The sequence below is a fragment of the Mobula birostris genome, chromosome 10 (genome assembly GCF_030028105.1).
Source record: "Mobula birostris isolate sMobBir1 chromosome 10, sMobBir1.hap1, whole genome shotgun sequence".
Taxonomy (NCBI): domain Eukaryota; kingdom Metazoa; phylum Chordata; class Chondrichthyes; order Myliobatiformes; family Myliobatidae; genus Mobula; species Mobula birostris.
The window spans coordinates 131,814,901-131,841,940 of NC_092379.1; the positions used below are offsets into that span (position 1 = coordinate 131,814,901).

At 39.5% G+C, this 27,040-nt stretch overlaps 1 protein-coding gene across 1 annotated transcript in view; it reads left to right on the forward strand.

Moving 5' to 3' along the window:
• mtm1 (myotubularin 1) overlaps positions 1–27,040 on the forward strand; it is a 154,167-nt gene that overhangs the window by 59,764 nt on the left and 67,363 nt on the right. Inside the window, exons 5-6 of the mRNA XM_072271003.1 lie at positions 14,320–14,430; positions 22,806–22,907. Of these exons, the coding sequence (XP_072127104.1) occupies positions 14,320–14,430; positions 22,806–22,907 (213 nt within the window). The remainder of the gene's footprint in view (positions 1–14,319; positions 14,431–22,805; positions 22,908–27,040) is intronic.

Below are 27,040 nucleotides of genomic sequence, written 5' to 3' on the forward strand. Positions count from 1 at the left end.
AAGTCCTGCTGAAGGGTCTTGGCCCGAAACATCGGCTGTACTTTTTGCCATAGATACTGCCTGGCCTGCTGAGTTCCTCTAACATTTTGTGTGTGTTACAGTGAGATAGTTTTCATGGATTCATGGTACGTTCAGAAATCTGATGGCAGAGGGGAGGAAACATTTCCTGAAATGTTGAGTGTGTGTTTTCAGGCTCCTGTAGCACCTCCTTGATGATAGCTTTGAGAAGGGAACATGTCCTCAGTGATGAGGTCTTTAATGTTGGATGTTGCTGCCTTGATCTGTCTTAGGAGTCACATAATAAAGATTTTGTTGAGAATTGTTCTGAGTCAAATTAAAAACAAGTTAAGACCAGAAACTTCTAAACTACAATATGTGTTTATTGAGGATAGAGGAATTAGGAATGCAATTTTCATACTATGAATGCTTTCAGAAAGGGCAATTGAATATGAAAATGATGTCTTTTTATGTTTCATTGATTGCACTTGTTACATACCTCATGGATATGTTGTGACTGTCTTATGACCATGATGTAATTGAGTAGCTGATGAGTATGATGTAATGGTCTTTTGGAGGTCACCTGATGTAATTCTCCCGCCGATGTGAGGTCACGTGATGACATGTTTACCTTGGGTATAAAAGGAGACCCTGTGGTGACGCAGTTAGTTTTCCTGTTAGAACGTCAGCCAGATACTCCGCTCTGCTGCATACAGGTTTCCCCTGCCATCCGAAGGTAGAGCGTTCCTATGAAACAGTTCGTAAGCCGAAATGTGGTAAAGCAAAGAAACAATTACCATTTATTTATATGGAAAAATTTTGTGAGTGTTCGCAGACCCAAAAATAACCTACCAAATCATGCTAAACAACACGTAAAGCCTAAAATAACAGTAACACATACTAAAAGCAGGAATGATATGATAAATACACAGCCTATATAAAGTAGAAATACTTTTCCATAATCATTACTGCACTGCTCTCCGTAGCGAAAATCTCACGCAAGCGCCGTCGGCAGAAAATCTCACGCAAGCGCTCTCCAGTAACCTTTAAGCTATGAAGCTGCCAAATCATACCAAATAACACGTAAAAATACACAGCTTATATAAAGTAGAAATAATGTATGTACAGTTTAGTATCACTTACGGGAATCGGGAAGACAGCGCCGAGCACACGATGGTGTGTTAGACTTGTGGGAGTTTGAGTAGTGCAGTGGCCTTCACCCTCCGAGCCACTGAGCGATACATTGCTGCGAAGAACGCAGGGGTCCGGCGGTAGCCGGGAGGTACACAGCACATCTTTAAGAAAAAAGCCGAAACAAACATGCTAATTATTTAGGTGCTGCCAGTAATTGTCGGCCCAGATCAGTGCCGATTTCCGATTGCATCGTCTCTGATCTGGGCTGACAATTACGTGTTGGCGGCACCTAATTAATTAGCATTTTTATTTTGGCTTTTTTCTTAAAGATGTGCTGTGTGCCTCCTGGCTAGCTTTGCATTCTCCACGAATCGGTATCTGTCCGTGGCCTGGGTGTTGGGGTGGTGGGACACTAGGGTGTCATCTCGTCGCCTGTTTCCATTAGAGCAGGCAGCTCACCTTCTCCTATGACTGCCCGCCTCGATGTCGAAGATTGAGGTTCGTCGTCTGCTGTGGCTGACGTGGAAGGCTTGCTTGACTGCTGAGCCTCACGCATTTTTCTATCACACAGTTCTTTAATAAGGGCTCAAACCATCCTGCAAATATCCCCTAAACCGACGTACTCTTTCAAAATTAAAGTCGTACTTTATCATTACTCATTTGGTTTCGACTGTTATCCTTTTTTCTTCCAATTGCATCAGCTCTTCATCTGTCAGTTCTTGATGATGGGATGCCAAAACCTCTTCAACATCATGTTCGTCGGCTTCCACAAGCCAAACTCGCGTTGTCCTTACTTTGTTCACCACTATCAAAAGGCTTAATTATGTCTAGTTTTACCGTAAGTGAACACCCTTACGAGCTCTTTCAGGCTTTTCTGATACCATAGAACTCATCTTGCAAACGGCTGCTCACAGGCACTTGTTAAAGCAAAGCAGTTCCGAATCCGGGGGAGAGCAGCTGCTCGGGGTGCGCTGCCTTTTATCGCGCGCTGATTTTTTTATCGCTCTGAATTTTTTTTCGTAACAGTGAAAACACCTTCTGAAAGCGAAAACAGGGTACTAATGTAGGTCTTTTGTAACAGTGAGGTTTTGTAAAGCAAACGTTGGAAAAGTGGGGGACACCTGTATTTGCCTTATGACGCAGTTTTGATTTAAAACGGAGTTTGACGTTCTATTGTAAGGTACAAAAGTGTTGGACCGGCAGTTTAACCAATTGCTGCCAGGTTTGTTGATATATCTTTTCAGTAGTATTGGAGAGAAGATGGGAACTTGAAGGAGTCGTTCGGCAGTTTTGGATAGGATCGACCATTATTGAATTCGTTCAAGAAAGAGTGATCTGCATGAGATCACTCTGCTAAAAGCAACAGAGAAGTATCTAGTATCCAGAGGGAAAGGTCAGTGGCTTTAAACCATTCTATTTCTGTCGTCGTGAATCCTGCGGATAAGGCAGGTTCCGGCTGGGATCGGCAGTGACGTCGTGTCTTTGAGGAATTCCTTACTTCAGGAAAGTCTCTCCTAATTGACAGTATAAATCTCTTGGACTTTCAAATTTACCATTCTAAGAACTGTGTTTGAATTTACTACTTTAAGAACTGTTGTTGCATTTACCGCTTTAAGAACTAGTACTGAGTGGCGGTTTGTTAAATGGCCGCATAGCAGTTTACTTCTGGTTAAGATTTTTGTTTGTTTATTTTTTTAAATATTGGGCAGAGTTTAATAAATGTTTGTTTTTATAAAACCTGACTAGATATATATTCATTGTTGCTGATCACGTGACACAATAATATATTCGACAAAGTGCAACATGAAAAATTATTTCAAATTCTTGCTAAACTAAACATTGATGGAAGGGACCAACAACTGCTTCAAAATTTATATTGGAACCAAATGGCGACGGTAAAAGTTGATAATATAAGCCAGGGGTCCCCAACCTTTTTTGCACCGTGGACTAGTTTAATATTGACAATATTCTTGCAGACCTACTGACTGGGTGGGGGGGGGCGGTGTTCAAGTAGGGTTAAACTCACCTCAACATGTCTTTTACAGTTAGGGTTGCCAACTTTCTGGCTCCCAAATAAGGGACAAAAGTAGCAGTCAAATACGGGACAGTGTTTACCCCAAGAAAGACTACCATGACCATGAAGCCTTGCACGGGCACCTGTGTGCGCATGCGTGTACGTGCCGATTTTTTTTCCACAAATCGGTCTTGACTTAATCCTCCCCACTACACTGTACATACATTATTTCTACTTTATATAACCTGTGTATTTATCATATCATTCCTGCTTTTACTATATGTTAGTATTATTTGGAATGATTTGGTAGGTTATTTTTTGGGTCTGGGAACGCTCAAAAATTTTTCCCATATAAATTAATGGTAATTGCTTCCGCGCTTTACGCCATTTCGGCACGAAAGGTTTCATAGGAACACTCTATCTTAGCGGGGGAAATCGGGACAAGGGCGGTCCCGTATGGGACAAACCAATTTAGCCCAATATATGGGATGTCCCGGCAATACGGGACAGTTGGCAACCCTATGTTCAAGTTCAACGGTGCGTGACAGGGAATGAGGAAAGGTGCAGCTGACTCATATCGTTTCGTCTCGACCCGGTAGCATATGCTTTGTGGCCTGGTGGTTGGCAACCACTGATATAAGCAGTTGGACTAAAATTCAAAGAGGAATTAGACAGGGATGCGTTGCCTCACCGGAATTGTTCAATATCTAGTGAAATGATTCTCAGAGAAATAGAAGACCTAGATGGGATAAAAATTGGAGGTGTTAACATCAACAATATAAGATATGCAGACGATACCGCCCTAATAGCAAGTGCTGAAGACGACCTACAAATCCTCCTAGACAAAGTAGTACAAACAAGTGCAGATTTTGGTCTAACTGTTTTAAAAAAAACCCAAAGGTATGGTAATATCAAAACAGCAGGATACTCCCAACTGCCAATTGTACATCGGTAACCAAGAGATTGAACAAAATGCCAGCTTTAATTACCTTGGTATCTTTATATCACAAGATGCTAGAAGTAAAGTAGAAATAACAAGAAGAATTGCCATTGCCAAAACGAACTTACAAAAAATGAAACCCATTTTTACCAACAGACACATTTCTATGACGACAAGGCTTAGGCTACAGGTGTCCCCCCACTTTTCGAACATTCGCTTTACGAAACTTCACTGTTACGAAAGACCTACATTAGTACCCTGTTTTCGCTTTCAGAAGGTGTTTCCACTGTTACGAAAAAAATCAGCGCGCGATAAAAGGCAGCGCGCGCCCTGAGCAGCCACTCTCCCCCGCATTCGGGACAGCATTGCTTAAACATGTTGCATTGAGTAGCCGTTAGCAAGATGAGTGCTAAGGTATTGGAAAAGCCTAAAAGAGCTCGTAAGGGTGTTATACTTGGCGTAAAACTAGACATAATAAAGCTTTTTGATCGTGGTGAATGAAGTAAGGACAACGTGAGTTTGGCTTGTGGAAGCTGACGAAGATGATGTTGAAGAGGTTTTGGCATCCCATAACCAAGAACTGATGCAATTGGAAAAGGAAAGGATAACAATCGAAACCGAATTCATTAGCGAAATGAACGTGAAGCAACTGCGTGAGATTTTCGCTGCAGTGATAAAGTACGACTTTAATTTTGAAAGGGTACGTAGGTTTAGGGGATATTTGCAGGATGGTTTGAGTGCTTACAAAGAACTGTGTGATAGAAAAATGCGCGAGGCTCAGCAGTCAAGCAAACCTTCCACATCAGCCACAGCAGACGACGAACCTCGACCTTCGTCATTGAGGCGGGTGGTCATAGGAGAAGATGAGCTCCCTGCTCTAATGGAAACACGACGATGAGATGACACCCCAGTATCCCACCACGACAACCCCCAGGCCACGGACAGATACTGATTCGCTGAGAATGCAGCGGTAGCCGGGAGGCACACAGCACATCTTTAAGAAAAAAGCTGAAATAAACTTGCTAATTAATTAGGTGTCACCTGACACGTAATTGTCGGCCCAGATCAGAGACGACGCAATCGGAAATCAGCACTGATCTGGGCCGACAATTACGTGCCGGGCGGCACCTAATTAATTCGCATGTTTATTTTGGCTTCTTTCTTAAAGATGTGCTGGGTGTGTCCCGGCTACCGCTGAACCCCTGCATGCTTCGCGGCAATGTATCAGTTGGTGGCCTGGAGGGTGGGGGCCACTGCACCACCCCAGCCTGCGACGACTCAGTCTAACACACCATCATCAGTGTGCTCTGCACTGTCTTCCCGATTCCGGTAAGCAATACTACACTGTACATACATTATTTCTACTTTATATCGGCTGTGTATTTTTATGTGTTATTTGGTATGATTTGGCAGCTTCATAGCTTAAAGGTTACTGGAGAGCGCTTACGCTGTGTCTTTGCTGAGAGCGCTTGCGTGAGATTTTCTGCCAAGAGCACTTCCGTGAGATTTTCGCTACAGAGAACAGTGCCGGCAATGATTGTGGGAAAGTATTTCTACTTTATGTAGGTTGTGTATTTATCATATCATTCCTTCTTTTACTATATGTTACTGTTATTTTAGGTTTTATGTGTTATTTGGCATGATTTGGTAGGTTATTTTTGGGTCTGCGAACGCTCACAAAATTTTCCCATATAAATAAATGGTAATTGCTTCTTCGCTTTACGACATTTTGGCTTACGAACTGTTTCATAGGAACACTCTACCTTCGGATGGCGGGGGAAACCTTTACTAAAATGTTACATCTGGTCAATCTTGCTGTTTGCTTCTGAAACATGGACTATAACACCAGAACTCCATAGAAACTTAGAAGCAACAGAAATGTGGTTTCTTAGAAGAACGCTGAAAATATTATATAGAGATAGGGTAACAAATGAGACAGTACTCCAACATGCCCATACAAAAAGATCATTAATGAGAACTTTAGATGAGAGGAAACTTAAATTCCTGGGCCATGTCATCAGAAAGGGAGAAATAGAATGCCTTACATTACAAGGCCGTATGCCTGGGAAATGCGGAAGAGGAAGGCAAGGAAGAAAATGTATGGACACTGTGAAAGAACTAACTGTGCGAGATATCATTGACCCTGCATGGGATTGTTCGATGTGGAAAACCATGATCGCCCAAGCATGTAACGCATAAGGCACATGAAGAAGTAGTAGTTGCCGCCTTAAGACATTACCTTTCGATGGAGTCCTCGATGCTGGGAAGGCTAGTGCCCATGACTGGCTGAGTTTAGAATGTTCTGTAGTTTTTTCTGATCCTCTCCATACCAGATGGATGATGTGACCAGTTAGATAGAATACTTCCCTTGGTACATCTGTAGAAATTTGTGAATGTCTTTGGTGACATACCAAGCTTCCTCAAACATCTAATGAAATATAGCCACTGTCATGCCTTCTTTGTAATTCTATCAATATGTTGGGCCCAGGCTAGACCTACAGAGATGTTGGCACCCTTGAACTTGAAACTGCTTGCCTATCCACTGACGATCCCTCAATGAGGACTGGTGTGTTCCCTTGGTTTCACCTTTCTGAAGTCCACAATTGGTTCCTTGGTCATACTGATGTTGAGTGCAAGGTTGTTGTTATGACACCACTCAGCCAGCTGATCTCACTCTTGTATGCCTCCTTGTCACCATCTAAAATTCTACCAACAATAGTTGGGTTGTTAGCTGTATTGCTGTACTATACTGTGTGCTAAACCATAGTGGCTGAAACGAGTATCTTCTGAAAGCACTTTTTGGTGTAGTAGGTTGTTCCCACCACCCACCCCTCCCTCCCATGCACACAGATAACTAAGGTTTTTTATAATTGTGTGGTATTATTTTATTTCCTATGTTTTGAACCAAACTAACATGTTTACCAATGCTCATCAGTATTTACACCTTTTAAGTTGGATTCTCTAGTTATTGCTACAGGATTTTCTGGTCCCCAATGCTTCCATGTCACTTAACAATATCCACATTTAGCATGTTATAATATGCAGAGCTTCAAACATACTGGGAAACTTTCATGTTATTAATTCAGAAGCAAATAAGCATTTTGAAAACAGTGGAAATTGAACTCTATACTTAGTGAATACATGTAAAGCAGACCTAGGCTAATATTTAATTCTTGTAATTCTTGCTTTCTGCTATATTACTCAATTGCTTCCCACTCATGTGCAGTAATTAGAAACCCCATTGTGTTATTCAGCCAGGAGGAGGTCACCTGACGTCCAATTCCATTACGGCCAACATGTGTCCAAGAACCCAGTCAATGTTTCTCTTTGACTAATGAAACAAAGTTTTTAAAAAATATTACTATTGTTACTGCGCTGAAAACGTAGCACAGGTCTGGAGCCATTTAGGTTCACATTGAATGAATTTACTGAACCACTTGAGGATTCATGTTTCAACAGAATTGTTTTAGTTGAACTGTATTCTCATCAATATCATTTGTAAAATTCATTTTAGGTATTTTTGCTGTGGAAGGTGTAAGCCAGTGAATCCTAATGTAAACAAATTATTAAATTAAATGTGTGAGGTGGTTCATTTTGGTAGGTCAGATATGATGGCGAATATAGTATTAATGGTAAGACTCTTGGCAGTGTGGAGGATCAGAGGGATCTTGGGGTCTGAGTCCATAGGACACTCAAAGCTGCTGTGCAGGTTGACTCTGTGGTTAAGAAAGCATCTGGTGCATGGGCCTTCATCAATTGTGGGATTGAGTTTAGGAGCTGAGAGATAATGTTGCAGCTATATAGGACCCTGGTCAGACCCCACTTGGAGTACTGTGCTTAGTTCTGGTCGCCTCAATATAGGAAGGATGTGGAAACCATAGAAAGGGTGCAGAGGAGATTTACAAGGATGTTGCCTGGATTGGGGCGCATGCCTTATGAGAATAGGTTGAATGAATGCGGCTTTTTCTCCTTGGAGCGTTGGAGCATGAGAGGTGACCTGGTAGAGGTGTATAAGATGATAGGCATTGATCATGTAGATAGTCAGAGGCTTTTTCCCAGGGCTGGAATGTCTAACACGAGAGGGCACAGTTTTAAGGTGTTTAGAACATAGAATAGTACAGCACAGTACAGGCCCTTCGGCCCACAATGTTGTGCCGATCCTCAAACCCTGCCTCCCATATAAGTCCCCACCTTAAATTCCTCCATATACCTGTCTAGTAGTCTCTTAAACTTCACTACTGTATCTGCCTCCACCACTGACTCAGACAGTGCATTCCACACACCAACCACTCTGAGTAAAAAAACGTTCCTCTAATATCCCCCTTGAACTTCCCACCCCTTACCTTAAAGCCATGTCCTCTTGTATTGAGCAGCGGTGCCCTGGGGAAGAGGTGCTGGCTATCCAATCTATCTATTCCTCTTATTATCTTGTACATCTCTATCATGTCTCCTCTCATCCTCTTCCTCTCCAAAGAGTAAAGCCCTAGCTCCCTTGATCTCTGATCATAATGCATACTCTCTAAACCAGGCAGCATCCTGGTAAATCTCCTCTGTACCCTTTCCAATGCTTCCACATCCTTCCTATAGTGAGGTGACCAGAACTGGACACAGTACTCCAAGTGTGGCCTAACCAGAGTTTTATAGAGCTGCATCATTACATCGCGACTCTTAAACTCTATCCCTCGACTTATGAAAGCTAACACCCCAGAAGCTTTCTTAACTACCCCTGTGAGGCAGCTTTCAGGGATCTGTGGACATGTACCCCCAGATCCCTCTGCTCCTCCACACTACCAAGTATCCTGCCATTTACTTTGTACTCTGCCTTGGAGTTTGTCCTTCCAAAGTGTACCACCTCACACTTCTCCGGGTTGAACTCCATCTGCCACTTCTCAGCCCACTTCTACATCCTATCAATGTCTCTCTGCAATCTTTGATAATCCTCTACACTATCTACAACACCGCCAACCTTTGTGTCGTCTGCAAATTTGCCAACCCACCCTTCTACCCCCACATCCAGGTTGTTAATAAAAATCACAAAAAGTAGAGGTCCCAGAACAGATCCTTGTGCGACACTGCTAGTCACAATCCTCCAATCTGAACGTACTCCCTCCACCACGACCCTCTGCCTTCTGCAGGCAAGCCAATTCTGAATCCATCTGGCCAAACTTCCCTGGATCCCATGCCTTCTAACTTTCTGAATAAGCCTACTGTGTGGAACCTTGTCAAATGCCTTACTAAAATCCATATAGATCACATCCACTGCACTACCCTCATCTATATACCTGGTCACCTCCTTAAAGAATTCTATCAGGCTTGTTAGACATGATCTGCCCTTCTCAAAGCCATGCTGACTGTCCCTGATCAGACCATGATTCTCTAAATGCCCAGAGATCCTATCTCTAAGAATTTTTTCCAACAGCTTTCCCACCACAGATGTAGGTACAGAGGAAATGTCAGAAGTAAGTTTTTTACGCAGAGAGTGGTGAGTTCATGGAATGGGCTGCTGGCAACGGTGGTGGAGGCAGATACGATACGGTCTTTTAAGAGACTTCTGGACAGCAATGTTCCCTCTAATTTTTAATAGTCAGTGTGTGCAAAAATTTGTAAATGACATTTTTCAATTCTTAGTCTTTTATTATTCCAAACAAAAGATAAAATAATAGAGTCAACCTGATCAAAAAAACTTCTTAGTTAGAAAAATAGGAATATTTTGAAATACATATAAAAATTTTGGTAAAATCATCATTTTAACTGCATGAATTCAACTGGCTAACGAAAGTGTAAGTGGATTCCATCTAGAAAAAAATTGCTTCATAAAATCCACTAAGGGAACTAAATTAGCTCTATAAAGGTCTCCATAATTTTTAGTGATGATAATACCTAAATATTTAAAAGAATCTGTAACTTTTAAAGGAATGCCATCATATATAGAAGCAGAATCATTTAAAGGAAATAATTCACTTTTATGCAGGTTTAATTTATACCCTGAAAACAATCCAAATTCATTTAATAGTTTCAATAAACTAGGAATAGATTTTTTGGGATTCGAAACATAAACCAAAAGATCATCCGCATAAAGGGAGATCGCAAAAATCTTATGTTGTGCAATTTTTCTTCCTGTGACAATAGTATGTGCGCACTGAATGCATACATGGCACAGTTTATGTAGGTTTACAAAATATTTGACACAAAACTGCACAGAATAACAACAAACTAACATATTTAAGTCACTCGGGTATTTTTTCTCTCTCTCCTGTCTTTGGCATTTACCCATTCTTTCTAAACTCTATCTAGACTAATAGAACTTCCATCCAATTGATATGGTCTTACTCTCAAAGGGTGTTTCACATTTAAAGATGTCTTGTAGGGCATTATGTATCCCATTCCAATAGTCTTTGATAACAGGGCATTCCCAGAAAATATAATGGTTTGCGTTTTGAGTTCCACAATTTCTCCAGCAAACGGGGGTTATATATTTTGGGTATATACCACAAAAATGATTGAAAAGAGATAAATATTTAATGAATATACTGCTGGTGGCTAGTAAAAAGACCCTTATCAGGAAATGGTTATCACAGGAGGGCCCAACTTTAAATGTATGAATGGAAATTACAATGGACATTTACAAAATGGAGAAGATAACAGCATCTGTTAATCATAAGTTGGAACAATTTTATTCATACTGGAAAAAAATGATTTAACTACATAACACCTCATAGGCCTGATTTTATTCTCACAAGTCAATGAATATGTTGTAAAAAAAATTACTCCCTACTCTGTACGTAGTTTTCTTCTTTCGATTGTTCTTTCTTTCCTCTCCTTTCTATCAGATAAATATTATGTGGAGATTTGTGACAAATATGATATATGTACAGTATCTGAAATACATCTTATGGAAATATTTGTTTGATGATGAAATTCAATAAAAAATAAATTACAAAAAAAAAGAAAAAGAAAAACTTGGACAGGTACATGGATGAAAGGTGTATGGAGGGATATGGTCCAGTTGCAGGTCAGTGGGACTAGGCAGAAAAGTGGTTCGGCACAGCCAAGAAGGGTCAAAAGGCCTCTTTCTGTGCTGTAGTGTCCTATGGTTCTATGATAGCTTTTGATTCTTATTAACATATCCAAATGACATTCACCTAAACGGTTTCTCAGCTTGTTCTTGAGTTGATTCATTAGGCTAAAACCTCGCTCACAGTCCGTCCTAGACGCAAGAAATGTTCCCCCAATGTCCATCAACTGTGCATGGTCGCAAAACTGTTCATTTTGAAGTACAAATGTCGCCATTTAAGCAAAGTTTGAAATCAGTTTGGATTTAATTTTTTCTTGCACAGAAAATTTGAAATCATTAAACTGTCTAACTATTACAGTATTTTTCAGCTAGAAAATCATGATATTTTAGACGTAAGGCATTAACTTGTTCATCGCCAAATGTGAAGTCACAATCTGCAATTGCGGAGAAATCAAAAGCTGACCATTCTTGTACCTCATCTTCAGGAAGCCTTTCTTCTAAATGAACACAAAGACTATTTATAAAAGTCAACAGCGAACTTGTATCTACTGTGATGTTTTCTTCACGTTGTTGGCTTAGCAAAACTTTAAATTTGTCACTCCACGAAACATTGTCTGCAGATCCTGGAACAGGAAAGGTGAGGTGACGTAAATTAGTGACGTGCATTGTGGTATTTGAAAAACCGACTAACTAGTTAACAGAAACATTTAGCTGAAAGATTATTTTCAATAAGTATAATTATTAATTACTACATTATTTTAGGTAACTAACCTTTTGTGCGCACATTAATTTCCTTTGTGCGCTGGTTGAAAAACGTGTGCGCGCATACGTGCACAGCTTAGAGGGAACATAGCTGGACAGGTACATGGAACACAGGAAAAATAGAGGGCTATGGATAACCCAAGGTAATTTCTAAGGTAAGGACATGTTGGGCACAGCTTTGTGGGCCAAAGGGTCTGTATTGTGCTGTAGGTTTTCTATGTTTCTAAATTTTCTAGAAAATAATTGCAATAAAAATATTAGTGAAATTTCTTCATAATTATGAACTAACCGAAAGGTGCACTTAGCTTGAAAGTTACATTACAGGTCATTAAACAAAATATGAAAATTGTGAACACGAGGAATTCTGCAGATGCTGGAAATTCAAGCAACAGACATCAAAGTTGCTGGTGAACGCAGCAGGCCAGGCAGCATCTCTAGGAAGCGGTATAGTCAACGTTTCGGGCCGAGGCCCTTCGTCAGGACAGTGAAAATTGTGTCTGGCTTTTTTTTAATGGTTAATTTTAGTTTTTCATTTTGGTAAGCATGCACATCCACTAATGATGTTCTCTTTAAATGATAGAAAGAACATTCTGGTATTTTTAAAAGAGATACTACTAATCAGGGCAGCCGCTAATTTGGGACAACACTTCACAAAATCTAATCAAAAGAATTGCTGGGATTCCCTTTATTTGGGGAATCGTGCCACTTATTGGGGCCGAAGGCTCCTGCCGAACAGGTTCTAACTAGTGCCAGTCGCGCACACTTGTGTGGCAGTTAAATGCATTAGCGTGTTTAGAACGAACAACTAAAGTAGCACCAGTTGCGTGTTCAAAAAGCAGTGATTTTTATCACTGGTAGTTGGAGAGAACTAAACAGTAAGACAATTCAGAATTGTGTTGCTCACTGCAGTTTCAAGTGTCCTAAGCTTGGAGGTGTCAGAAATGGCTGAGAATGAAAAAGAAACTATTTCACTACAAATTAGGAACTACAAAGAGTTTGAAGATATCAGCAAGTCATCTTGAATATTATAATGGAAAATGAGAAATTAGCTTATGCAGTGTTCGATAACTAACATTGTATTAAGGCAGTCCATTGTCTGTGCTAATTTTGTTCATTATATACGCTGGATGAGTTACCCTGTCGATAACTATTATGAACTAATACATAGCTTTATATTACTATAGTGCTATTAGTAGTGTTCTAATTTGCTCCTCCTTCATTTACATACATAATTTGTTACTCAGTTTGTCTTTTCTATACCTGTTTAATTATTTCCATGAAACTTCGGCTTAGTGGAGAAACTGCTTAATTGGGCTGAAATGTACTGGTCCCAATGTCCCAGTTCACTGGAATCCACTGTATGCAAATGCTATTGCTTAGCCATATATTACTTCAATTTCCCACTTCAGGGAATTTATTTTACCACAAATATTTCGAAGTTGGATTAAGGGATAATGTCTAATCTCAGATTTCTTAGATTTTGTAGGATCTGCAGATCAAAAGAATTATGTTCCTGAAAATTAAGTGTCTTTCCCACCCTCCCCATCCTTTCGACCTTGACTCCCATCCACTGTATCACCACATCTCTGCCCTTCCCTCATCAGTCCTCATGCCTTGTATTTTCCTCCCATACACTTTGCAGGATATGATACTGGAATTTGCAGCTGAATTATTCCAAAGTGTGTAAGATAGAATGGTGCAATTCCAGCTGTTCTTCTTTTCCCTCGTCCCCGTGCCATCATTTTCCTTGGGCTCCTTGACTGCTGGAAAGTTTAAAATATTTTCAGTTTGCAATAAAATAACCTACTCATAACTTTATCTTTATTAAAGATAAATGTTTTGAATTGTATAAGTGTGTAGATTATATTTCAGTTTGTACCAATGTTGAGCATTAATCTTTTATTCCAGTAGAAACTGGTTTCCAGTCAATTATTGGGTAATTGAATAAGGGACATGGTGAATTATGGAGTACTTAGTGGCTTATCAAGCTTCAACTTTTAAGTCATACATGCTTAGCTGTTTAATGACATTTTTGGAAAAAAGCCTTATTGTATTTAAATAAAATTAATTGTTAATTACCACTGGATTGTGTGTAATCTTTGCTACTGAATGCTAAAGTTAAGCTGAGATATTACATACAGGCTTCCTTTTATAATGAACAGGTTCTGTTTTTACAGATGTCCTTGTACATTTTGTCTATACATTAAAAATACACCAATATTATTTGATGTGGCAATCCTACCTCCACAATATTGCAAAGAATGTCATTAAAATCATGCAAGACTGATAAGACAAAACAATTACTAAATAAGGAAATGAGCATATGAATAAACATACACATTTCAGATTTTGTAATGTGGGATCTTGTTCATGTGTAGGAGGTGTCCAAGAGTCAGATGTTCATAACCTATACAGTACAATGTGTTCAAAACTGTGTAATTATGCTTTCCTTTCCAGGATCCCGTGATGACCCTTGATGTCCCACTTGGCGTGATCAGTCGAGTTGAGAAGATAGGCGGACAGTCAAGCAGAGGTGAAAATTCTTATGGATTGGAAATTACTTGCAAAGTAAGGCTTTTAAAATAAAATGAACAATTATGGACTGCAGTTTTGTCTTTATACACTGATGTTAAAAATAATTAAAGCTCTAACCTTTGAGCATCATATACTAATGAATTTGCTCTGAAACAATCTTCTTTCCTTTTAAACACCACTATGCTACCATTGCCACTGCCATCTTGCTGATTAATGGGCTTTGCACGCACATTCAAATGCAGCGTTAACTGGCATTTGACTAACTAGGATTCTTGGGATATTTAGAAGCCTTGAGGGAATAGTTCTGAATATATTTTTCCAAACTTGGCTGCTAGTTGCAACTGGAGGCTAGTGTGCTTGTTCATTTACTTCTAGCTGCACCCTTTACCACTCAGAAATGTAGTGGGATATTTTTTGTGGGGGGGGGGTAGAATTATAAAACTCTGTAGGAAAGTTGAAGGAATATTGAATTGTGGAACACAAAACTTCAAGAAAAACTGAAGGAAGTTAGGTGACTTTATCTAATGCAATGTATGCTGAGCTCCCCCTGTTGCCCCAGTGCTTAAACACACTGGTCATCAGCTATAAATGTCAGGAATTTTGGAGGCCTTTGCAGGATTTTTTGGATATTTTGTGGTTTTGGTAACATTTTTGCATAATTCCTCAGTCTTAACTGTTGAGCCAGCCCAACCAATCTTGGGTGTGATGACAAGAATGTGCAGTTTGGTTGAAGTATGTTTCATTTAACAAGGGAAAAACTTTGCAGAATTTGTGGAATTGGATGCAGTGAGTTTACCCTTAGAATAGCTGATTTGAGGTGAAATTGTGCAGGGAAAATATGTATTAAAGTAGGGTAGTTTCTTGGGTAAGGTACAAAGTAGAAGTTTACCTCATCAAAAATATTCCAAGTGTCTCTGAATTTACTTCCCTTATAGTGGGTATGTGGGAATTGGGATGCAAGAGGAGTGTTGGAAGGTTTTTGAGAAGTGATGAAGAATTTCAAACAACTAATTCCAGTCATAATTTCAGTTCAAATCATAGAACATAAAAAAATATTAGCAGAAGTCACCACTCTGTTCCTCAAGTCTTTCTCATTTTATATATTCATGTCTGATCTGCATTGGACATCACTTCTGTTCCAATTCCTCATAGCCCTCATTTTAAAAAAATTCTTAAAGGCTTATCTACGTCATCTTTAAATGCGTCCAGTGATCTAGCCATCATGACCTTCTGGAGTTGCGGATTCCAAAAATTGACCACACTCTTGAGAAGTCTCTTTGTATCCCAGTTTTACATGATTGTCCTAATTTGATATTCTGTCACTGGTGGAATCCCAACTCTGCCTGCCTTTACCCTGTATTTCATGCTCCACTTACTTTCCTAGCAGGTTCCATCATTTTCGCCCCTTTGTAGATTCCATCTATCTCTTTCCAGCTTCACAAGTTGCTCTCACTCTCCCTCCCTAGCTCATCTGTTTATCATTTCCCACACCTGGATCTGCCAACTCTTAAAGATAAAGACGAAAGATTAGCTTTATTTGTCATGTGTACGTCAAAACATACAGTGAAATGCATCATTTGCGTCAATGACCAACACAGTCTGGGAGCAGACTTCAAATATCGCAGTTTCTGGCACCAACATAACATGCCTACAAATTACTAACCCTTACAAACACATACATGTCTGGAATGTGGTAAGAAACAGGAGTACCCAGAGGAAACCCATGCAGTCACAGGGAGAATGTACAAACTCCTTACAGACAGTGGTGGGATTGAATCCAGATCACTGGCACTATAAAGCACAATGCCAATTGCTATGCTATTTGCTCCACACCATGCCCCCACCTTTTTATACTGCCTTCCTCTTCTCTATCTCTCAGTTCAGATGAAACCTGAAACCTTAACCGTCCATTTCCCACTATAGAAGCTACGTGAACTGAGTTCCTCTAGTGTTGTGTCCTCACATCTATCCTCATTCCGCACATGCTAGCTAACTTTTTGTAATTTGTGCACAACAACATCTCAATATTCTGTACTTGGCTCACTTGCAATCTCTCTTCATTTAGATAAAATTCAGCCTTTTGATTCCTCTGAAATGTAAAATCTTACACTTTTCAACTGCAAAGCCCATTTTGCATGTTTTTGCAAGCTCACTCAATCTAGATGCATTCTGGTATGGAGTCCAAATACCTTTTATTATAACATACCCTCCCACCAATTTTCATGTCAGCAGCAAAATTGGTTACCTTGCACTTTGGCCTTCTTCAGGTCATTAATATAAATAGTAAATGGAGGGCCAAGAGCTGATCCATTAGCTACAATCTTACAACTGGAAAAAAGACCCATTTATTCCTTCTGTCTTTTATATTTCACTATATTTCAGCAGGGTGGCTTAAAGGCCAAGGGTCAGTTACTTAAAATGTGCATATTGGTGTACATCAGATTTTAACAGTTACTTGAATTTAACAACTACTTGTCAGGGTTTGCTAGGGAGATTAGAAATGTACCTTTCCAGCAGCTCATCCACCTAGAGGAACAGAAGTACTTCTTATCTATTCCCAAAGCTAACCTTTGTCATGGCATGACAACCTCAGCCACAGCCTTGGTTCTCTTTCACTATGTTCGCGTAAAATTTTTCTTATGATTTTCCAGGGCATTTCTGTCTAGCTATCTGCAAGGGATAGAAGTCAACTACTTGTAAAAGAATAAACATGGTTTTAGTTCAGCCAGTTTTGCCCCACCAAATATTTAATGTAAATTGAAGAGGGAAAGCTCTCTTAACATTTCTTAAAGACCAGGTAGCAGAGTTTTGCCTCTTTAATAGTTCTGCTTATCATTGCACAATTTTGACTTCTAAAGATGGAAGATTTGGCTTCTTTTAATGTTGAAGCATTTCATTCTGGCTGCTTGTACTTCCCTGTCCAAGCAATCTGAAACTGAACTGCCTTAAAGGAAGGGTGTACCAGAGAGTCAGCTTACAAATGGTAAAATCGTTGATGTGACAATTTCAAATTAGACTCTGAAGAATAATGAGTAATGCTGAATGATTTTTTTTTGCCATGTACAGTGTGCCTTTAAACTGCTCAAATTACTGTACCAGTACTAGAGAGACTGCCTTCTCTTCAGTTCAGCTGGAAGCAACATGTTCTTAATTGGATGCAGATGACTGTAAATAATTTCACCAGATTTTAGTGGTAGATCCTGGAGAGGGTGGCTCACCTCTTTTCAGGCTGTTTTTTTTTTCCCCAAGTAATAAATAAATGCATCCCAAGAGTCAATTTAAAATTGAACAGAAAACAAGATATGAGAAAAATAGAGAAGCATGCAGTTTTAGCGGTATCGCTCGTATCTCCTGGGACTGTGTTCATCCAACATCAGTGTGCATGTAGTTGAAAATATATATTTTTTAAAAATTCACTCTACTTTTTAATGTGCAACGTAACACATGGTAAGCTGAGGGACATGTCCATAAAGTCAATGTTCTGGGAGATATCAGTTCCCAGCAAATTGAATCACATTTCATATAGTCTTAATATGAAGCTCAGTGTAGTATTTGTCCTAAAAAGATATTTGAAATTGTTGAGGTGACATTTGTTTTAAAGCAATGCTAGGAATTTGATTTAAATTAAGGAGACTGTCAACATTTGCTTGCTCTGTATCATCCGATTGAATAACCTCTTTGTGGTGCAGCTGTGTTTTTCAAGAAGGCTTTTTTTTTAAAAAGGCCCCGATTGAAGAAATATTTCCAGCAAGGTCACCCATGGGCTATTTAACATCTCGTTGCATCTGTTGTAAGACAATGGTATGTTGGTGGAGTCTTCCCCCACATCATGAAATGCCTTAATTCCTCTTCTGAATAATTTGTAATGACAAGTCACAAGAATTAACTGTGACTTTGTGGTATCGATGCAAGTGATGTGAAATAAGTGAAAGTATGTAACACGAAACATTTTGTACAGGGTCAGATTTATCAATTACTGTCATGTGATTTGAATGTAAATAAGCTTGAGGCATTAAGTAAGTCGGCTGTGCTTAGAAACCAACCGACTTTGTATTGATCAAACACATTTTTTCACTGTTTGTCAAATATCATGAACAGCATCTCAGTCCAAAATATCAATTGTTCAGTTCCCTCCATAGATGCTGCCTGACCTGCTGAGTGCCTCCAACATTTTGTATATTGCTTCAGATTTCCAGCATCTGCATTGTCTTTTTTGTCAAATATCTTAGTTGTTTTTCTGTCCTAAAGGATTTGACTCCTAGAAGTACAAGTTACCTGGCAGCAGTTGCCCTCTATTTCCTTAATGTAATGGCCCATCTGTAATGTGTGAATCTTGACCAGATATCTAATTCATTATTGTTTCTTCTGCACTCCATCCTATTGTCATTGGACATCCAGCAGAAATGCTATTTGGGATCAGGGCCATAGTCATAATTAACCATCCCTTACTTAACATAGACTACTGATCAAACTTTGGATTTTTTTCATTTGCACAGACTTAACCAGCTGACCAGATCTTAAAAGCATGAAAATAAGGAGCATCATATGAGTTCTTTAACCTTCTAAAAATTATGATTTTCACTCTTTCATGCTGTCACACTCTTGCAGACCTTGTGGACATTTGTACTGAGTTTTTGTTAGTCAGCTGTCCAAAGTATACAACACTCTATGTGGACAAAAATTATTTAGAGATACAGTGCAAAACAGGCCCTTCCTTCTCAACACCCAGCAACTCATCCATTCAACCCTAGCCTAATCACAGGGCAGTTTATAATGACCAGTTAATCTACTAACTTTGGACTGTGGGAGGAAACCGGAGCACCCGGAGGAAACCCGTGCATATCACGGGGAGGATGTACAAACTCCTTACAGATAAAGCCGAAATTGAACACACTCACCCCAAGCCAAGATAGCGCTGCGCAAACTGTCACATGGTCATGATTGTTTTTCTTGACAGTTGTTTTCATCCTTGGTGCGGTATTTCATCCTCATAAAAAGCATTTAACCACATCCATGCCATTATTAAAATCATCTGTTTCTGCCTCTGCAACATCTTTGTGCTCCACTCTATCTCAGCCTCACTGCTGTTTAAGATCCTATCTTTAGTATCCTTGATTTTAGTTGCTCTACCATTGCCAGCCATGCTTTCAGTTAAGGAAGCCCAAAACTCTTAACTTCTGAAAACTCTCAGTATCTCTCCACATCCAAAACATTCCTTAAGAATCACCAAGGTAACCTCTGATAATGTTTCTGTGCAGATTCTTGGTCCTTGTTATATGAAACTTGCAGCAGAGTAGACAGGCATAATGTTTATGATGAGTTTAGTCATTATCTTGAGGATGAACTCAGAAGTTTAACCCATTAATTATATTTGAACACTGAATCGAGAAATCTTTGTAGTGCAGTGTTTCTGAAGGAGTGTAGATGTGAGTTCAGTTGTAACATTTGAGAATAATTTGGATAGATACATGGATGAGAGTGGTAAGGACAGCTGTGATCTGGATGCAGGTAGATGGGACAAGGCAGAAGACCAGGTCGGCGTGGGCTAGATTGGTCAATGGACTTTCTCCTGTGCTGACTCTATGACATCTCAGACAACACTTTGTGGATTTCTGTGTATGCCAATAGCAGTTGTTATCTATACAAATTAGCTTTCCAGTATTTGTATTTCAAAATCTAGTCCATTTTCTTCCAATTTTGATGCAATTCTTTCCAACATCATATTGAAGGCTTTGAATACAGTGAACAATTCTGTGTGAATTAGTGGTGTGTAATGAACCAGATTTGATTAGAGAGCTTAAGATAAAAGAGCTCTTCGGAGGCATTGGTCATAATATGAAATTCACCCTGCAGTTTGAGAGAGAGAGAAGCTCAGATCAGATATATCGGTATTGCAGCTGAGTAAAGGTAACTACATAGGCATGAGAGAGAAGCTGACCAAAGCTGATTGGAAGGGGTTACTAACAGGAATGATATTAGAACAGCAAAGGTTGGAGTTTCTAGGAGTAATTCTGAAGGTGCAGAATCAGTTCATCCCAAAGTAGAAGCAGCATTCTCAGACATCCCACCTTGCAAAAACTCATTTCAGGAGGTATCACCACCATTTTAGGGAGGTTAGTACCCCTCCTCCCCCCCCCCCCACCCGCCCGTCGACCTCCAAGGTGTATGTAATACTTTGTTTAGTGATTTTGTCTAATCTGTAAACCAAGTTGGGTATATGCAGCAAATGTGACATTAAAATATGTGCTTATATTATATTATCATGTTTATTCTATTACAACTTTAAGCAAGTCTATAGGGAGTTTGGCCTCATCACTTAGGACATCAATAGAGTAGCTCTTTAGCAGCTAGCCGGCTAGTTTAAATAAATAGCTATGCTGTAATGACACCTGTTAAACTCACCTCAACATGTCTTTTACATTTTAACCCACCATGGGCAATAGAAAAGTCACTGTTGCAAACAGTGCAGCGAGCAACACTGTTATTATTTTTGAGGTGGACTGTAAAGCCCGCCCACAGAGAAAACTGATAGGTCTACTTAGCAGGGGTCCCCAACATTTTTTGCACCGCAGACCGGTTTAAGTAACGTTTGGATATTAAACACACAGTGCATATTTTCCCCGTATGAACATAGAAAATCATTGCAACACACCAATATCGCTGAATCAGTGCGAGCCCTGGGCTTGTTTTCCTGCAACAAGACGGTCCCATCAAATGGTGCTGGGAAACAGTGATACTTGAAGGGGGTTCCTTATGTCCAGTCTATTCCGCAATTTAGTTTTCGTTGCATTCATTGTGGGAAAACTCCGCTTCGCAGCGATATGATGTTGGAAATGGAAGCAACGTTTTCAGTGCTTTTGTGGCTATCTCAGGATATTTAGCCTTGACTTTGATCCAGAATGCTGGCAGAGATGTTATGTCAAACAAACTTTTCAGCCCGCCGTCATTTACAAGCTCGAGGAGTTGATCTTCTTCCCGTGCTGACATGGATGACGCGCGTAATGATCTTGCGTGCGTTCACGTTTAACAGTGCGAGACAGGGAATGAGGAAAGGTGCAAATGACTCATATCGTTACATATCACCAAATCATATTGTTTCCTCACGGCCCGGTGGTTGGGGACCACTCTTAGCACGAAGAGAGACCAATCAGGATGCTTGCTCTCCCTCTCTCTCTCTCAAAAAAATCTATTTCCGGGATATTGTATATAATTTCCGGGCGTCAGGGAGCCACTATCAATATGCAGGAGACTCCCGGATCTTCCGGGATAGGTGGGATGTCTGCATTCTAAAGAGTGGATGAGGCAACCATTGCTGACAAAAGAAGTCAAAGGCAGCATAAAAGCAAAAGATGACATACAATATTGCAAAAATTATTGAGAAGTTATCAGAAGGCAACAGACGGCCATGAGGGCCATGTCATTGGGTACATTTAATCTGGCTTTGATGGTGTCTTCATTAGTAAGTGTGTTGAATGTTACAAGCAGAAGGCAGGAGAATCGAATTGAGTGGGATAATAAATCAGCCATGATTGAATGGTGGAGCAGACTTGACGAGCTGAATGGCTTAATTCTGCTCCTATGTCTTGCTGCCTTGTGAGAGGAAATTTGACAATGTGAGGTATGTCATTGGTTACAAGGGCAGTCGTGATTCTCAGCAAGCTGTGAGCCACTGACACATCTTCAGTGGATCCAAGGGTAGAGTATTCTACTGACACTGAAACCTCTGAGAAAGGGAAACAACCTCTCATCTCAGTCTTAAGTACAGACCCCATAGTCTAGAGAAACATTTTTACAGCTTCCATCTGGCAGCTTCTCCAGGGATCTTGCACGTTTAATTGAAATCACTTCTGATTGGAAGGAACATATTTTTCCTTTGAATATTGCCATGGAGAGATTAATGTCCACCTGAGGAGAGGATAAACTTAATTGAATGTCTTGAACAGAAGAGTACTCCTTCAGTACTGTATGTGCTGTAGTGGAACACATGCTTAGGTTTCAGGAGTACAATTTAAACCAGCATATGCCCAGTAATTAAGTAAATTTAAGTTCAAATTTTTTTCCTACGTTTAATACCTGCCCCTCCCAAATGGTAATTAAAATGAATTTGAATGTTAATTTTGGTTCCGCTATTCAATTCCTTAATCTATTTACAGATTTTCTAATTCTTTCCAAGAATTAGGGATTTTGTAATCTAATCCCTGAGTTTATGACTTGATCTCTAATTTAACACAGTTGCTGTAATATTCTGTATTTTTTAAACTTATCTTACAAAGCCTCAATTCCAAGCTTCAAGGTTAAACTGTCCGCATCATGGTAGCTTTGAAAAGCCGTTACAATGTTCTATCTTTTATATCTAGACTGCCCTGTATCTTGCACACTGTGATATAGCTGCTTTTCACTTTTCACAGGATATGCGAAACCTGAGGTTTGCTCTCAAACAGGAAGGTCGCAGCAGAAAATCCATGTTTGAGAATCTTACAAAGCATGCATTTCCTATGTCAAGTGGATTGGTAAGGAATTCTATTGTTAATATACTCTACCAATAAATAAATTGTAAGATTAATCCAGATTGAATATAGTGACCGTATATGATCCATTTAGATTGCTTGAGCAAAAGCTTAAATCATGAAATGGAAGCCTTTTATCGAAAGGTTTGCCACAGAAATGTTGACGGGTAGTTTCTATTTGGCTGGTATAGATTTGAAATGTCAAAACTACTCATTTAATGTATTTGTATTTTCTAAATTCAAAGCTTTTTTTCTTGTGCATTGGCCTTATCTTTTGGAAAAGTTATATTGCCTTTGAGGTCACTGCCTTATAACGATGTTCTTCGAGGAGATTAACAAAAGATATATAAATATAAATGTGTTGTTGCAATATCTGCTTACGGTTTTGGCATTTTTATTGAAAATGAATTTGTACATCTGTTTGATACTTTGTTCTAATTAAAATGAAATGCTTGGTATTTAAATTGGTAATTTTTGAATGTCTCCTGGATTAGGAGGAGGGGAGGATTCATTTTGCAAATGCACGACATCTTTGATAAATTAATTCTGAATGCAACAAAGACATTTGCTTAAAGGTGGTCCTGCTATTTGCTAAGATTTGGTTTCCTAAGTAATTGGCTCTGTTATCAGGCGAGTTGCCATTATATGAATAATTTATTTTGTTTATTATTTCCTAAGAAAAGTTTAATTGCCTTCATATTACATAACCATGCTTTATTAAAGGTAATGTCTCCCTTAAATTTTCTAATCATGTATGCACATTTAAGGAGAAGGGTACATCAGATTTTGGCTATCTTAAAAAAAAATCTGCAAAGAGGAAATGGCAAGAGCATGTATTGTAAAACCACTTTTAAAGAAAATGTATCAGGCTCACAGGGGTACTGTGCTGGGAAATGGGAACTTGTAATAATGAAATCTCAAGAGGGATCTAAATTAAACATGGGTAAGAATGATTAAGTAGCCCTCTTCTCTGTGAAAATATTTCCAGTGTCTTTTGGATAGCTGCTTTGAAAGCATTGTTCTGATACTTCTGTGACTTGTCTTAGAATACTGATTTGCATATCCTAGCTTGCTGCAATATTTTGCTTTGCTGCTCGAGATGTATAAACGAGAGAAAATCTGCAGATGCTCGAAATCCAAGCGATACATGCAAAATGCTGGAGGAACTCAGCAAGCCAGGCAGCATCTATGGAAAAGATTATAGTAAGTGTTTTGGGCCGAGACCCTTCATCAGGACACTGTACTCTTCTCCATAGATGCTGCTTGGTCTGCTGAGTTCTTCCAGTATTTTGTGTCTGTTGCTCAAGCTGTAAAGTATGTTGTACAGGTGCTCCTCAGTCATTAAATGCATAAATAGGGTAGTTTATCCATTTTTCCCTATAAATGAGGATAATCAATGAAGGGTTGGAAATGATAGACTTAACCCAACTGTGTTAAGCTTACGAAAAAACACTCGGAAAAAGTAATTATCATTGACTGGTGATGTGTGTTATAGCTATTTCAGTGACCTGTCACCATTTGGACTTGCAATTAAATACAATTTACCATTGTGGAACATGAATTTGGTATAAGTTGGCATCTTGCATAGTAGGGCATTAAAGATAGCTAGTGTATTAATATACCAGAGCATTAGATAAATTATTCTGAGATACAAGTTCAATCATAATATTTAGTGGTGCCAGTTCTCTCATAGTACTGCTTGGTGCTGATCTTATTCTGAGATACAGCACAGTAACAGGCTCTTCTGGCCCACACCGCCCGTTGGTAAAATTCATGTTGCTCACAATGGCATAAATCAGCCGTAGGTATATTTAAATTCAGACCATTTTCCATTGTGTATTTAATATGGGGAAATACTGAAAAATTATATATCAATGAAATCAATTAACTTTTCCGTAGTTTGCCAGTAATTTTTGTTTTCTTTTCCACAGTAGTCCATATTAAGTGTCACTTCCTTCCTCTTTTACAACACCCCCAGTTTATATCCCAATGGCAAGATGCACAGTTGTAATAGTGGCCCATCTGTAGTAATAACTTCAAGTTGATTGCTTGTCAACTCCAGACAATTTTGAGAGTCAAGCAAATAGAGCAAGGTTGGGCTGGTTTGACCAGTTTGCTCGGCTATATCGTCTATAGATCATAATGTGCCAATTTGACATTCTGCAATAACTGGGTGGGCCTCACCACTGATGTTTTCTTGCACAAGCATCCTGCAAAATGCTGAACTTCACATTTGTCTGGATTAAATTCCATCTGGCATTTCTCTCTGAAATTTTCAACTGATCTATCCTTTGACAGCCTTTATCTCCATAGCTCCTCCAATTATCACCATGCGGTCACCTGGGAGGATAGGTATATCATTTGAAAGATGGCATTCCAACTTTTGTGCTCCCTCTATGGCATAGAAACGGGCCGTTCGGCCCATCACATTTGCGCCAAACTATTGCTCTGCCTTGTCCCATCAACCTGCACCCGGACCATATCCCTCCTTACTCTCTCATCCATGTACTTATCCAAATCTCTTTTAAATGCTGAAATCAAACTTGCGTCTTGGTCCACACTCTCACCATCTTTTGAGTGAGGAAGTTCCCCTTCATGTTCCTCCTTAGGAGCAATGTATTCTTGTACATTCTCCTTAATGTGTTTAAAATATTACCATATGCTTTGAATGAATAGTAAGTCATTTTACAGTGAGTGACAAGCAAGTTAAATTCTCTGTCCAAAAACATTTGCTTTGATTTTGAAGACAAACATCTATCTAGTTCCAATGCCTTTGAAGAATTGGGGAAAAAATTTCATTGACCTCATGAGGGGTGGGATCTGTTTCTATCTTGAGGTATTATATGATTTTATAATTATTTATTTAAAATTAAATTTACCCATAGTTCCCCTGCTTTATGGTTGTTTTGCTCTCCAGTGACCTCTGCTGGACATGAATGTGAAAATGAAGTCTCCTGTCACTGATGTGAAAAATGACAGGATCACTGAATGAAGACTGGACTGCCATTAATTGATTTTACACTACTGTGCAAAAGTCTTAGGCATATGTAAATTGCTAGGGTATACGTATACGTACTGTATTTGTCAACCGTGGAGCAGAGAGCGAGTTTGTAACAAACGAGAAAATCTGCAGACGCTGGAAATCCAAGCAACACACACGAAATGCTGGAGGAACTCAGCAGACCAGGCAGCATCTATGGGAAAGAGTATAGTTGACATTTGAGGCTGAGACCTTTCAGCAGGACTGGAGGAAAAAAAGATGAGTAGAGTTAAAAGGTGGGGGGAGGAGACAGAGAAACTCCAGGTGAAACTGGGAAGGGGAGGAGTGAAGTAAGGAGTTGGGATTTTGTTTGGTGAAGGAGATACAGGCTCAGCTTCCCAGCTCTGGTAAGGGTGGAGCATCGGGAGGAGTATGGGTCAGGTGGCAGAGACGGAGTGCCAGGCATGAGGGGTGGCGCAGGTACAGACATACTCAGCTCTGAGACACCTGACGAAGTCATTTGATTCCAAACAATCGATTTATTAATCATTACAGAATGTCTCTGGTGCTTCCTTCCCCTTCTCCCAATCATGATTTCTGCTCTCCCTGCCCCCTTCCCACTCTTGGTCTGCAATAGCGATCCATATCAGAATCAGGTTTATCATCACTCGCATATGTCATGAAATTTGTTTTTTTGTTTCATCACCAGCACAGTGCAATACGTAAAATTACTACAGTACTGTGCAAAAAGTCTTAAGCATCCTTTCTATATATGTGATAAGATGTGCACAGTACTGTATATGACGTGAGGAATTTAACTAAAATGCCTCTTATCTCAACAAATAAAAGTGCTAAAATATTGCAGACACTTTTTGGGAAAGGCAGCATCAATGAGGTGAAACAGTTAAGTGTTTCAGGCTTTGTAGTGAAAAGAATTTTCTGGAAAGCTAACAAGTTTGAGAATATGGGGGAGGGGTCACAGTTTGAGGGGTGATTTGTCTTTTTAACAAAGTTGCTAACTCATTGTGAGGCAGTGATTTGAGTCAAAAACTAATCACATTTAAACCTTTGTCAAGCCCAGAGCAACACAAGGTATATGTCTAGTCATCTGTAAAGCAAAGTGGGTTCAGATTGTACAGTTCTTGCTGCAACGTGG